The sequence below is a fragment of the Pituophis catenifer genome, unplaced genomic scaffold (genome assembly GCF_029215685.1).
Source record: "Pituophis catenifer annectens isolate HBS135680 unplaced genomic scaffold, rPitCat1.0.hap2 SCAF_14, whole genome shotgun sequence".
Lineage (NCBI taxonomy): Eukaryota > Metazoa > Chordata > Lepidosauria > Squamata > Colubridae > Pituophis > Pituophis catenifer.
In genome coordinates, this window is record NW_027256894.1 from 2,534,808 (window position 1) to 2,549,026 (window position 14,219).

General features: G+C 43.0%; 1 protein-coding gene across 1 annotated transcript in view; it reads left to right on the forward strand.

Annotated features, from left to right (window-relative positions):
- CALML4 (calmodulin like 4) overlaps positions 1 to 13,782 on the forward strand; it is a 15,499-nt gene extending 1,717 nt beyond the window's left edge. The window contains exons 2-5 of the mRNA XM_070953807.1: positions 2,407 to 2,437; positions 3,982 to 4,122; positions 9,940 to 10,128; positions 13,685 to 13,782. Coding sequence (XP_070809908.1) covers positions 2,407 to 2,437; positions 3,982 to 4,122; positions 9,940 to 10,128; positions 13,685 to 13,782 — 459 coding nt within the window. The remainder of the gene's footprint in view (positions 1 to 2,406; positions 2,438 to 3,981; positions 4,123 to 9,939; positions 10,129 to 13,684) is intronic.
- Positions 13,783 to 14,219: the final 437 nt, after the last annotated feature.

Genomic DNA, 14,219 nt, shown 5'->3' on the forward strand with positions numbered 1-14,219 from the left:
ATAGAACAAGAGCCCCTGGGTGGAGGCTTTACCAAGAGAGATCCAATTGAAAATGAGGAATTGCATGAAAATGAGAGCTAATCATCTTCCTGGAGTGGTGGGGCCTCATGGATCTCAGGACTCTATGCCTTTGGTAACAGGTGTTACACTGAAAAGGTGCTACGGTGGGCTCCCCTTTGCTCAAAATGTTTCAACAGAAACCGGATGGTCATTACTCAGGATTGCTGCACTAGTAGGTTCCTGCAAAGGGCAGGGGATGAGACTAGATGATCTCCAAAATCCCTTTCAACCATCACATTTCATGAATCTAAGATTTACTTACTGCTGAATTGATAATATTTATTGGTTGTCCTTGATACACAAGCTTCTAGGCAGCCCTTGAACCAGCCCAGGCCACTTCTGACCAGAAACCAAAGATGGTGGCAATTTCCTCTCATTAATAAGGGAGATACTGTGCTTAGCCTCTCTTCATCTCTGTGCCTATCGAGATGAGGGGGATCGGTTGCTTTTGTGGTGTGGAGACAATAACTTGGTCCTTAACACCAAGGAGCTTATAGTGAATATACAGAAGGAATAGATCAGACATCCAGCCCTTGCTTATCAATGGAGACCGAGTGGAGCAAGTGGCCAGTTTTAAGTTTCTGGGTGTTATCCTAAAAGAGGACCTGACCTGGGGTGCTCACATTGCAGCACTGGTCAAAAGGGCCCAGCAGAGATGATACTACCTGAGACTTCTCAGGAAACAACAACTGAATGGAAAACTGCTGGTGACCTTCTACCGCTGCACCATAGAGAGTATTTTAACTTACTGCACCTGTGTCTGGTTCGCCAATTGCACAGGGGCAGATAGGACAGCGCTCCAGAGGGTCAACGCCATTGGTCATTGGTTGCCCTCGCCCCTCTTGGGAAGAGCTTGATAGCTCCCGCTGCCTTAAGAAAGTTCAAAACATTCTTAAAGGTGCCCATCTCAGCCTGGGCGCCCTTTTTTTGAACTATTACCATCTGGCAGACGGTACAGGATAATAAAAACAAGGACAAATAGGCTGGAAAACAGCTTCTGTCCCAGGACAATAACTATATTGAATTCTACTGTATGGTGCAATATTAATGCAGTATCAGGGGTTTCCAATTCAATGAATGTGAAGGATGTGTGTTTGTGTTTTATTTTTATAGTTATAATGTACACTGAAGTTAGGACATGATGGCTCAGTGGCTAAGACGTTGAGCTTGTCGATCGAAAAGTCGGCAGCTTAGTGGTTCGAATCCCTAGTGCCGCGTAACGGGGTGAGCTTCCATGACTTGTCCCAGCTTCTGCCAACCTAGCAGTTCGAAAGCATGTCAAAAATGCAAGTAGAAAAATAGGGACCACCTTTGGTGGAAAGGAAACAGTGTTCTGTGCGCCTTTGGCGTTGAGTTATGCTGGCCACATGACCATGGAGACGTCTTCGGACAGCACTGACTCTTTGGCTTAGAAACAGAGATGAGCACCGCCCCGTAGAATCAGGAACGACTAGCACATATGTGTGAGGGGAACCTTTACCTTTACCTTTAATGTACACTGAAGATGGCATTTAATTTTGTTGTACGAGGTGCAATGGCAATAAACTAAACTAAACTAAACTAAACTAAACTAAACTAAACTAAACTAAACTAAACTAAACTAAACTAAACTAAACTAAACTAAACTAAACTAAACTAAAGGACACAGAAGTAAAAATATATTCTTATATTGCTGTTAGTAATTGTACTCAAAATGTCTCCTGCAAAAAATATATATGAAATTTTAGGTAGATCATTCTAAATATTCAGCCATTTCAGCCTCTTCCAATGCCTAGAAAGCCAGCTTGTAATGGAGTAACCTCTTTTTGTGTTAAGCAACATGTTCAGGCTTTGCAAATGAGCACACTTGGGTTGAACCCTACTTAACGTGCCTTGAAGGAGGCTGGAGATAATGAAGCCACTGGCATCCAACTGAATAGTTGAAGGCTTTGGGAAGATAGTTGTCTTATCTGCTCTATGCAATAAAAAATTCAAGTCCTTGTCAAGAAGAGGGAGCTGTAAAATAATTCCTGCCATCACAGAAGAGTCCCGGTCTGGTTGCTGTTGTTTGGCTAACAGCTATCACTTCCGCTGAAATTTGACCCACAACCTGGATTGTATCCATGACAACAAAAGGTATTTATTACACCTGCTACCACTCTCTGGGATGAGCGGACTTTGCCCCTTCATCAATGAGGAAGCTGGGGGTGGAAGGCAGGCAGGACAGCCGGAGGAAAACCAGCATCAGCACCCCAAAAGCTTCCAATGGTGACTGGGGACAATTTGGCCAGGATTGTGGATGGGGAATCTTATTTGGTAGAGCAAAATGACGCTGTTTCATCGTTGTTTTTCCTTTTTGTTTTGCAGGCAAAGTTTCTAACCCAGGATCAGATCAATGGTATGTATCTGTCTCTTTTCGAAAGGGCAGCTTCCTACCCTTCTCTGTATTACTTCTTGTGTTCTGATCTTCCTTGAGAAAACTTCACTCCAGCTTTCTGGGAGGGCAGATCAGGCCCCTTTCCACTTCCCTACAAAAGAATTTGTAAGACCAGGAGGGACACGTGTTATCATTCAGCTGATTTCCATTTGGCGTAGTTTTAGATTTCTTGCCCATTGAGGGGTCAACTTCATTATCTCAAAAACATGTGATGGAAAATATTTTTGTACAACTTCATCTATGAAACCTGCAACTGATCCTTAGGTAAAAAAGTTCCTGCCCATCTGAAGAGTGTCGGTTGCACTCTTTGCATTCTTTAAAAATGCTACAATTCTTGGCTTGCATTTCAGGGCTGTGTTAGCATGTCAGTGACCTCTTGCTGTATTGTCCTTTTGAAGAGTTAGCAATTATATTGCTTGGTGTGGGGGAGTATAAATGCCAGGATAGAAGGGACCCGGTAGCATTTCTGGAAGAAGAGCAAGCTGTCCTTCTGGGTGGGGGCACTTTCAAGACCAAGGGGGCACCAGCCATCAGCTAAGACAGTGTTTCTCAACCTTGGTAGCTTGAAGATGGGTGGACTTCAGCCGGCAGTGCTGTGAGAAACTTAGCACTGTGAGAAACTTAGTGAGAAACACTGAGCTAAGATAAGAGGCCCAGAAGATCACCTGCATCTGAGGCTTTGTATACCTCACTGGCTAATCCAATAACTGCAATGTCAGGGTTCCAAGTAATGCACCCATAGCAAACAAAACTCCGAGGCAGGTAGATTCCTCAAAGAATACTTTTATTGGATGCATCATATTGACACAGTTCTGGTGAAAACCGACTCTGAAGGTTCCCACGGTTTTCACCTAATTGAAAGTAAAAGTTTTTTTCTTTCCCAAAACAATCAGTCACCATCAAGGTGCCATTTGGTTGCCTGGTAACGTCACTCCTCCTCTCTCTCTGACCAGGTGTGAGGATGTCCTTGGTTCCCAGGAGAAAGTATTTTGTTTTGGCTACAAAACCCCAGTTATCTCTATCCCCCCCACCCCCATCCCTCAGCTCCAGTGTGGCAACACTGAAGCTTCGAAATGGCTTCGGTCAGGTCAGCTTCAGGGTTGACATGCAGGGGTGAAGGACTTGGACAGGACCCTAGAAACTCAGATTCAAGTCCATTATCAGCCATGGAAGCTCAGGAGTTGACTTAGGCCAGCTACAGGTAAGTCCTTGACTTATGACCAGTTGCTTAGCAACTCTTCAAAGTTATGACAGACCCCCCTCCCCCCAAAAAAGATACTCATAACCTGGTTCCATAATTCTGATGACAGTTATGTGATCATATTTTGGAGACACAGCAACCAGCCTGCATTTACGGCCATTTGCCATTTTTGCCAAAACCCAGAAATAAGCTTTAGGCTTTATCCTCCCTAGTGTGGAGAGTTGAGCCCAGAGGAGAGCAGGACGTTCCTTGCCTCCCAGCCTCAGAAATCCTCCCGTGGCCCTTCTCCTTTTCTCCTGCACAGAATTCAAGGAATGTTTTTCCCTGTATGACAAAAGGCAGAAAGGCAGAATCAAGGCCAGCGATCTGATAGTTGTCATGCGCAGTTTGGGCACCAGCCCAACTCTCGGAGAGGTGGCCAGGCACCTTCAGCTCCACAAAATCGGTAAGTGTCAGGAAGATTTCCCTTACTCCCTGCCTTTCCTCTGCTGTCCGTCCCGTCTCCCCCCGCCCCCGCTTAAAATTCGGAAATCAGCCAAATGTGCATATTTAATTAACATTAAATGTAATTCATATATATTCCCAGTCATGTGTGGTTCTACCAGAGAAAAAGAGTGTGCCAGTGGCACCATCTGGAAAGATTCCAGGGGATGCAGCTATATATCCATGGTACAAAACAGGGGTCTTCCAACTTGGCAAGTATGGCTGGCCGGGGAATTCTGGGAATTGAAGTCCACAAGTCTTAATTGAACCTGGAAAATGTATGATCACTCAAGCTAAGCACATTTTTCTAGTAGGATGCTGATACCAAAGGCAGATTTCCTTTTACCTTTAAAATATATGTGAGAAAGCAAGGAGGAACTGCCTTGGGCTCTCTACAAATATATGCTATTCTATTCTAACAATCTGCTGTAAATGTATTAATTCATCTTAAAAGTTCAGTAGCTGAGAAAAGAGAAAGGTCTACATTAAGGATCATTAAAAAGGGGGCTGAAATAACATAGAATAACAGAGTTGGAAGGGACCTTGGAGGTCATCTAGTCTAACCCCCTGCTTGAGCAGGAGAGTCTATACTATTTCAGACAAATGAGTGTCCAGTTTCTTCTTAAAAGCCTCCAGTGATGGAGCACCCACAACTTCTGAAGTTAGGTCGTTCCACTGATTAATTTTTCTCACTGCCAGGAAATTTCTCCTTAGTTCTGGGCTGGTTCTCTCCTTGGTTAGTTTCCATCCATTGCTTCTTGTCCTGCCTTCAGGTGCTTTGGAGAATCTTCTTTGTGGCAGCCCCTCAAATACTGCAACACTGCTATCATGTCACCCCTAGTCCTTCTTTTCACTAGATTAGACATACCCAATTCCTTCTTCGTATGCTTTAGCCTCCAGGCCCCTATAATCATCTTTGTTGCTCTTCTCTGCATTCTTTCCAGAATCTCAACATCTTTTTTATATTGTGGTGACCAAAAGTGGTATTCCAAGTGTGGTCTTACTAAGGCATTATAAACCAGCACTAACACTTCACATGGTCTTGATCCCTCTATTATACTATAAATTTAAATTTGATCATAATATATACATAACAATATTTCAGGGATAGATGAGCCATCAATCTTGGCCCATCAGTCCATTTTGTCATCATCATGCCACTTGAAGCTGGAAATAAATAAATTTTCTTAGCATGATTTTTCCATATCTTTCCAAATTAAAAGTAAAGAATGTTAAATTTCCACTGTGGTTAATAGTTAATTTGCCTTTATTTATTTATTTGTTGAGTTTACATAGCTGCCCATCTCACTTATGTGACTTTGTGAATCACACAATTAAAATAGCAACAGCCAAAACTGTCAAACAATTAAAAAGTATAAACAGTAAACAGGGGTGTACATCCAGAGTCTTACAAACAATCTAATCACCTCGCTAGCAAGCTCCACACTACAACCGGATTCCCTCAGCCAAATGGGAATTTCTCCCTCCTGCCTGACACCTTCTTGCCATCTACTCCCATTACTGGGTCTATCGTTTCCTTGACTTCCTTTTTGTTCCTTACATATTGAAAGAAACTTTTTAGATTATTTTTAATATTTGTTGCAAGTCTTAGCTCATTCTGGGCCTTGGCTTTCCTTGTAGATTCAGGATGTTTGTTGGCCTTTTGCTTTAATTATGTGTCCCTCATTCCATTTTTTATATTTGACCTTTTTCTCCCTCAATTAGTTAGAGAACTCGTTATGCAAGCGTGGTGGTCTTGTCTGGTGTCTTGTTTTTCCTTCTTTGTGGTATTATTTTGCTAGGGCCTTCATCACCTCATTTTTCAGGATTTCCCAAGCACCTTAACCTGTTTTTCCTTTTAAGATACCCATCCATGGAATCCTTCCTAATCTCTCTCTTAGCCTGTTGAAGTAGAGTTTAAAGAACATAAAACATTCTCAGAGTTGGAAGCGACCTTGGAGGACATCTAGGCCAACACCCTGCTAAGACAGGAGGCCTTATACCAATTCAGACAAATGGCTGTCCAATCTCTTCTTAAAAGCCTCCAGTGATGGAGAACTCACAACTTCTGAAGGCAAAGCATTCCACTGGTTGATTGTTTTCACTGTCAGGAAAATTTTTCCTTAGTTCTAGGTTGCTTCGCTCCTTGGTTAGTTTCCATCCATTGCTTCTTGTCCTGCCTTCTGGTGCTTTGGATATATCGTTTCACAGCCCTCTCTAAGCGGTTTACAGAGTCAGCATATTTCCCCCAACAATCTGGGTCCTCATTTTTCTGATCTTGGAAGGATGGAAAGCTGAATCAATCTTGAGCCAGTGAGAATCGAACTGCCAAACTGCTGGCAGTCGGCAATCAAGCAGAAGTAGCCTGCAGTACTGCATTCTAACCACTGTGCCACCACGGCTCATAAATAACCCAGCTCCATGCCCTATCGGCCTTTCAAAATCAAAACTAACCCCTTGAACTGAACCTGGAAGCAAACTGGCCGCCAGTGCAGCTCATGGAGCAGAGGTGTAACATGCCATTCTAGGGGCATAGATAACTGCCTGCACCACTGCATTTTGCATGCCTCTCAAAGGCAGCCCATGCAATTTACAATTATGGTAGTCCTTTTGAGTAAAATTTGCTAATCAAGGAACAGGTTCAACTGGGACACAATACAAAGATGCACAATAGCTCTCCTAGCCATGGCTGCAACCTCCTCCTTGAGCAGAAGCTGTGAGTCAAGAAGGATCCCGAGATTGTGTACAGGGTCTGTTTGGGGCAGTGCCACCCTTTCTAACACTAAAGTTGGCCAATTTAAAATTCTCCATCTCCAAAAGGACAGGATAGAGGTGGAAAATTTCAACTTCACATCTTTTTTTAAAAAAATTCTAGCTTCATAAAGCTTGCTTAAGGGAGCGTGGTGGCTCAGAGGTTAAAGATGATGAGTTTATCAGATGGAAAATTGACAGCCCAGGTTCAAGACCCGAGTGTCATGAGGCAGGGTGAGCTCCTATTACTTGCCTCAGCTCCTGCCAACCTATCAGTTTGAAAGCATGCAAATGTGAATAGATAAATAGGTACCACTGTGATGGGGAAGTAACAGTTTTCCGTGTCCCTTTGGTGTACAGTCATGCTGGCCACATGACCATGGAAGCAGACAATGCTGTCTCCCTCAGCTAAGAAACGGAGATAAGCCCCAACCCCTAGAGTCGGACATGACTGGACAGGGGAAACTTTTACCTTTATTTCAAGCTTGCCCATCTCAGCTCTGTTCAGAATATTCTGTATAGTTCCCCAGTTTTGAAATAATATTTCTGTGGCCAAATTTGTGGTACTATAACACCATGCAGTATTTACAACAGCGCAACATTTGCTTTGTCAACATCCTGCTCTTCATATCTGTTAGTTATTCGTTCGGTTCTTGGTATTCTCTGAATTGAATTGTTTTTCTGCAGCAAATTTCATTACTCATCCGAGTAACATCAGCACATATACTGGTAACAAAACATCTGCATGAATGTTCTACAGCAGCGGTCCCCAACCTTCCTGGCTCCAGGGAAAAAATTGTCTTCCACAGGAATGGTTTTGCACAAGCATCCGAGACCCCACGCATGCGCAGATGAAGCTTCACTCGCTGGCCCATTGCTTGCTCAGTCCGGTTCCCAACAAGCCACAGACTGGGATTTGAGGGCTGCAACCCAGCTCAGAGAATACCAAGAATGCACAGTTCAGCCTGGAGCTATATATATTCTCTACTGCGTGGTTTGTTATCTTTCTAAAGGAAATAAATCCTTCTGGAAATAATCTTGCATTCTTACCCTTCTAAGGTTATTTTCCAAACTGGGAACACGGTAAGCTTTTGAAACGCAAATTTCAGCAGTTTTTGTTCCACAGATTTATTCAGTTTAAATGAATTGGGAGCTTTTTTGGACTTCTGCTTGAATATAGTCACTATTGGCAAATAAAGTCACTATTAGCAAAGGATCTTTAGAACTCTTGTCAGCATCTAAAATTGTTAAATTTGAAGAGTTTGAACTTGAGTCATCATTGAACTGGTTCTGCAAATTTTTCTTTTTATTCTGGTATTATAGAAATAAAATGAAAACAACTCTACACTTTAAGGAAAGATCAGCTGAAATATGAAATATAGTTCATATTCAAGGAGCCGCTGCACACGGCTGGCTCATATTTAGCTGGTTGTCCACTAAGACTCCAAGATCCCTCTCACAGTCACTGCTATTAAGCCCTGGTTTCACATATAAACTGGGGGAAACCAGGCTTAATTGCAGTGACTGTGAGAGGGATCTTGGAGTCCAAGTGGACAACCAGCTAAATATGAGCCAGCAGTGTGCAGCAGCAGCCAAAAAAGCCAACACAATCCTAAATTGAATTAACAGATGGATACAATCAAGATCAAGTGAGGTACTAATACCACTCTATAAAGCCCTAGTAAGACCACACCTAGAATACTGCATCCAGTTTTGGTCACCACACCATAAAAAAGATGTTGAACTCTAGAAAAAGTGCATAGGAGAGCAAACAGGATGATTAGAGGACTGGAGACTAAAACATATGAAGAACAGTTATATGAACTGGGTATGGCTAGTCTAGAGAAGAGAGGGACCAGGGGAGACATGATAGCAGTCTTCAAATATTTGAGGGGCCGCCACAGAGAGGAGGCGGTCAAGCTATTTTCCAAAGCACCTGAAGGCCAAACAAGGAATAATGGATGGAAACTGACCAAGGAGAGATTCAACCTAGAAATGAGGAACTTTCTGACAGTGAGAACAATCAACCCATGGAACAGAAGTTGCCTTCGGAAGTTGTGGGAGCTTCATTACTTGAGACGTTCAAGAAAAGATTGGACTGTCATTTGTCAGAAATGGTGTAGGGTCTCCTGCATGAGCAGGGGGGGGTTGGGGGGTTGGACTAGATGACCTGTAAAGTCCCTTCCAACTCTGTTAATCTGTAACTATTCTGCTGTGATGATGCAGGAGAAAAGATGATTGGGACAGTTTGAGGAAACCTTCAGAGTTTCAAATTACTTATCTTTTGGCCTTCCTTTAAAAAAATTAAGCATCTAGTCATTATGGAAAACTAGGATGTTAGCCTGGAGCAGAAATGGTTCACCTTTTGATACCTGGAGCCATTTTTGACTGTTGGGAGTAGAGCAAGGTCTGTAAAGCTATCCCAAAGGTGCTTTTTCAAAAGTCAACTGGACTGTCTTTGTTTTTTCTTGAAGACGTTCAGCTTCTCATCCAAGAACTTCCTTCAACCTTCTGAAGAACTAAAGAAGCTTCTTGAATGAGAAGTGAAATGTTTTCAAGGAAAATCCAATTGCCTCTTGAAAAAGCATCTTTATTTATTTATTTTATTAGATTTTTATACCGCCCTTCTCCCACAGGACTCAGGGCGGTGAACAGTCAAGAATAAAAACATTGCATACAAAATTTAAAATCTTTGGGACAACCGTGACCAGGATGACTGAGAATCTCCAAAGACATCTGTAAAGCCAGAGCTATTTCACTCATGGGCAGCCGGGCAGGGCTAGGATATTTCACTCTTGGCAGAGTTTGGGGAGGTCAGGAACTTTCTATCGTACTCCTTATTGCAGGAAGACTATTTTAAAATGTATTTGTGCATTTCCTTACTCCAAAGTGGCAGAAAGCATGACACTGACATGTGGTTCTAGGTTCCATACCAGCTAAGGATGAAAATAGGCTACTCTAGACACGCTAAGCTCTAATAGTATCTTCTTATACAGAGCTGGGCTTGCACCTTCCTTCTCATTTACAGATGTCAATGAAGAACTGGATTTTTCAACTTTCCTGACCATCATGTATAGGCAAATACAGCAGGAAGATCCAAGGAATGAAATCCTTCTGGCCATGTTAATGGTAGACCAGCAAAGGACCGGATTCATCTCCGTGGCTGAATTGCAGGCAAAGCTAATGAACCTTGGAGAAAAGCTATCCAAGGAAGAGGGTGAGTCTCATACAAAGATCCCTGGGCCTTGACCCTTGGAAGGCGGCTTTTCTCAAATACAGTGGCCCTTCAGTACTTGGTGTTAATTCATTCTGGGAGCCCTGATGGGTACTAAAAAGGACGAGTCCTGAACAAACCAGGTGACTTACCATGTGACCCTTTGTTTCGGCTGGGAAGAACTTTCTGCCTGTCCCTTTTTTTATGTCGGTGACCTTCCCAGCATAGCCTTCCTGACCCCCTCCTTTTGCAGCGACCTTCCCAGCATGGCTGACTTCCTGTTCGTTCCCCATAGTGGTTCCCCTCTTCCCATAGCAGCACGATGAATACAAAGGCCAAGTACTGGGACAACATTTTCACGTCAAAATGCCTCCATAACCAAATTCAATGAGTTTGAAGCAGTTGAGTACCAAGGTACCACTGTACAGGAAGATGTAAGGGAAGAGGGAGCGATCAATGGCTGTTACATACCTGTGTTTCCCCCGAAAATAAGACTGGGTCTTCTATTATTTTTTGCTCCAAGATGATTAGGGCTTATTTTCCAGGTAGGTCTTCTTTTCAGGTAAATACAGTACTAAATGTACTGTATCTGGCTGACAATCTTAACTGGGGCTTATTTTTGGGGTAGGGCTTATATTATGAGCATCCTGAAAAATCATGCTAGGGCTTATTTTCTGGTCGGGGGTTATTTCAGGGAAACAGGGTATCATTGTTAATTAAATGTGTTAATTTGTGTGCCTGAGTCTTCCCCAACCTGATGTCGTCTAGATCAGAGCTGGGCGATTAATTTTCCCAAGGAGCCACATGAGAAACCAGGAATGTTGTAAAGAGCCGAACCAACAGGGCTGTGAAGGTGCAAAGGCAGGAATGCACACACATAGGTACATTAAAAAGAAAATAGCAGTCACCTTCAAAATAAAAAGCAATGCAGTTGTATTGTGTGAATGGCATACACTTGTTTACATTTGATTTCTGATTTCCGATTGCCCTCATGCAGACTGGACAGAGACAGACAAAGGGCTGAATGTGCCCAGGGGCTGTAAACTGCCCAGGTCTGCTGTAGATGTACCAGACTCCCATGGGTATCCACTAGGCAGAAGCCAGCAGCCAGAGAGAGAGCACGGGGTAACAATCTTCCTAGCTGCTGGGAATATGTTATCCAGTTGTGTTGGGATCACTGTATCTCCCAGAGTATCAATATAAATATTACAGTCCAGCATACCATAATGATAAAGCTGGGGACCACAGAACACCATTTTTCCTACAGATTTCCCCCCACTCCATAGTGTTTCTATTCAGCATAGTAGATATGGTAATTTGGCCCAGGATTCTGTCAATTGGTAGAGTATGTTAAAAACCAAGCATCTAGTCTCAGTGTTAAGAAGAACCAGCTGCCTGCAATTACTGCAGGTTCGAATTTTGCCAGGCTCAAGGTTGACTCAGCCTTCCATCCTTTCTAAGGTAGGTAAATTGAGGACCCAGTTGTGGGGGCAATAAGCTGACTTTGTATGAATATACAAAAGGATGAAGGCTATTGCTTAGCACATTGTAAGCCGCCCTGAGTCTCCGGAGAAGGGCGGCATATAAATCAAATAAAAATCAAATCAAATAAATAAATAAAAATCTTTTTTTAAAAAAACCTTTTAGGATCCTCAACAGCAGGTAGAGGGCCAGTTTCGAAAAAATAAGCACTCGAGATAAAAACTAATAGTGATTTTATTTAAATTCAAATTAAACCAATTAAGACAGCGGTCACCAACTGGTGGTCCACGAGAAAATTTTGGTGGTCCGCAGAAAAAAGTATTTGCATTTTTTATATTGCACTAAATCAAGGGTCCTCAAATTATGGCCCCTGCACTGGATATGTGCAATGAACGTTTGTGTTGCTGCAGAGAGTCTCCCCCTTCACGGTCTTCTTGTGTGGGTCAGAGGGGAGCAGAAATTCTGACTTGGGGTCTGCTTCAGCCTCCTGGTGTGGGGCTTTGGGTGAAGGCTGGAGGGAAGTGCCGCTGGTGGCGAAGAGCCAGAGGACTTTGTTCCAGTAGGACAGCATCATGGCCTGGAACTGGCTGACCATCTCAGCCTGCTGAGCCTCCAGGTGCCAGTACCTGGCCTTGCATTCCCGCACGTCTTCCCTCTGCTTGGAAAACCTATGCTCCTAGTCCTCACTGAGGTGCTTCTGCTGAGCCTCCTTCTCGGTCAGATCCAACTTGAACTGAGCTGTTTTGCCAACTCTTTCTAGTGGTGGCTGCTTAGCTCCAACAACTGCTTCCTGCAGAGGGCCTAAGGAGCCCAGGAGGGGAGACGAGGAGTGGCTGAGAGGGGAGGGGCGAGTACAGGTTGGCGAGGCGCCCCTCGAGTTGACCAGACCCATCCAGCCACATGACCACCTTGCCACGCCCACCCAGCCGGTCATTAGGCAGATCATATTAGTGGTCCATGGGATTTAAAATTATGAATTTAGTGGTCCCTGAGGTCCAAAAGGTTGGTGACCCCTGAATTAAGACACATTTCATGATTATTTTCTCTATTTTTAAGAGCTTTGTGGTTTCAGATTCTGTGCTAGGAGAAATCAACAGGAAGGCTAAGACAGCTCCATCAAAACCAGGGCAGGTGTATGAAATAAGCAATACTAGAGGTTTTGTAGTTTAACATGGAGAAAAATGTATTTTGTGGCTGGGAGCAACCAAGAAGCTCTTGGTTAATCAATATTTCTCCTCCTCCTTGGATATCCTCTTTATAATTAATCACTTTCTGGGTTCAGACATTTGACTCATCTAGCTGGCTCTCTAGTTTGTTCTTAGTTTTAAGAACACTGAGCCCTGGTGGCTTAGTGGTTAGAATGTAGTATTGCAGGCAAACTCTGTGCACAGCTAGGAGTTCGATCCTGAAGGGGCTCAAGGTTGACTCGGCCTTCCATCCTTCCAAGGTTGGTAAAATGAAGACCCAGATTATTGGGGTCAAAATGCTGACTTTGTAAACTGCTCAGAGAGTTCTGTAAAGCACTATGGAGGGGAATATAAATCTAAGTGTTAGGGCTACTGATCTACAGTATTTCTATGTCCCTCTTTTCAGTTTTTATACTTGTTCTTTTCTTCCTCTCAGTTTGTCAGAGGTTTCTTTGTGCAATCATGCTGACTTCATTCGGAGTCTCTTGCTTTGCTTTCTCTGTGATATTGTCTTAAATTGGGTTTTTATAATCTCATTTTTCAGTGTTTCTCAAGCACGTTGAGTTGGTTTTCCCTTTAGGATTTCCATCCATGGAATTCGTCAGCTCTCATAACTGATGTTTCTTCTTCCTCTGCCACTACTGTATATTGTACTTGGAGATAAAGTTAGTCCTATCCGAGACCTCAACCTGCTTCAAACCAGGTTCCTACATCATGTGCCTTTGTGATGTGGGAACCACCTATTCCATCAATTGTTTCCTTTAGCTGTTGCATTACCATAATTTCATCTCCCACCCATCCACAATTTGACATCCTAATTAAAGATCTGAAATAAATAGTCTGGATATCTGTAACCTGAAGTGGTTCAATTATTCTGCCATTGCTTACAGTGGATACCCTTTTGAAGAATGCCAGAGCAGGAAACAACGGACTGGTGAAGTATGAAGACTTAATTCAGTCAATCATGCTTCCAGTTGATGATTATTGAAGTGCAAAAAGATACTTGGCTGAGGGCAACCATACAGGCAACCTTCATCAATTCTTCCTGGAACTTGGGCTCTTCCTGCCTTTTTGTCTTAAAAAATAAATGCTTTGTTGCAAACAAAAAGAAATATGTTAAACGATTAATAAAAAGCAGAAATGTTGGCTCTTTCTGTGTGAAATCTAATGTGCTTATTTTCCTTTTCAGCTAAGTTTCCTTGATTTTTTTTTAAGTAGTCAAAAAGGTGCTCAGGAACTGGAAATATTTTTCAGTATCATGCAATCTATAAAGTTTGATTTCGTGAGGTAGCACATTGCAAGGAATCAATATGATTCAGCTGTGTTGTGGTCACTGAACTGGGTGTGAGGAAAGCCTCAGAACCAGCTACTCGGACCAGAGGTTCTCATGAGGCTTTAAGAACAATCTTGTAACAAGGGGCTGAG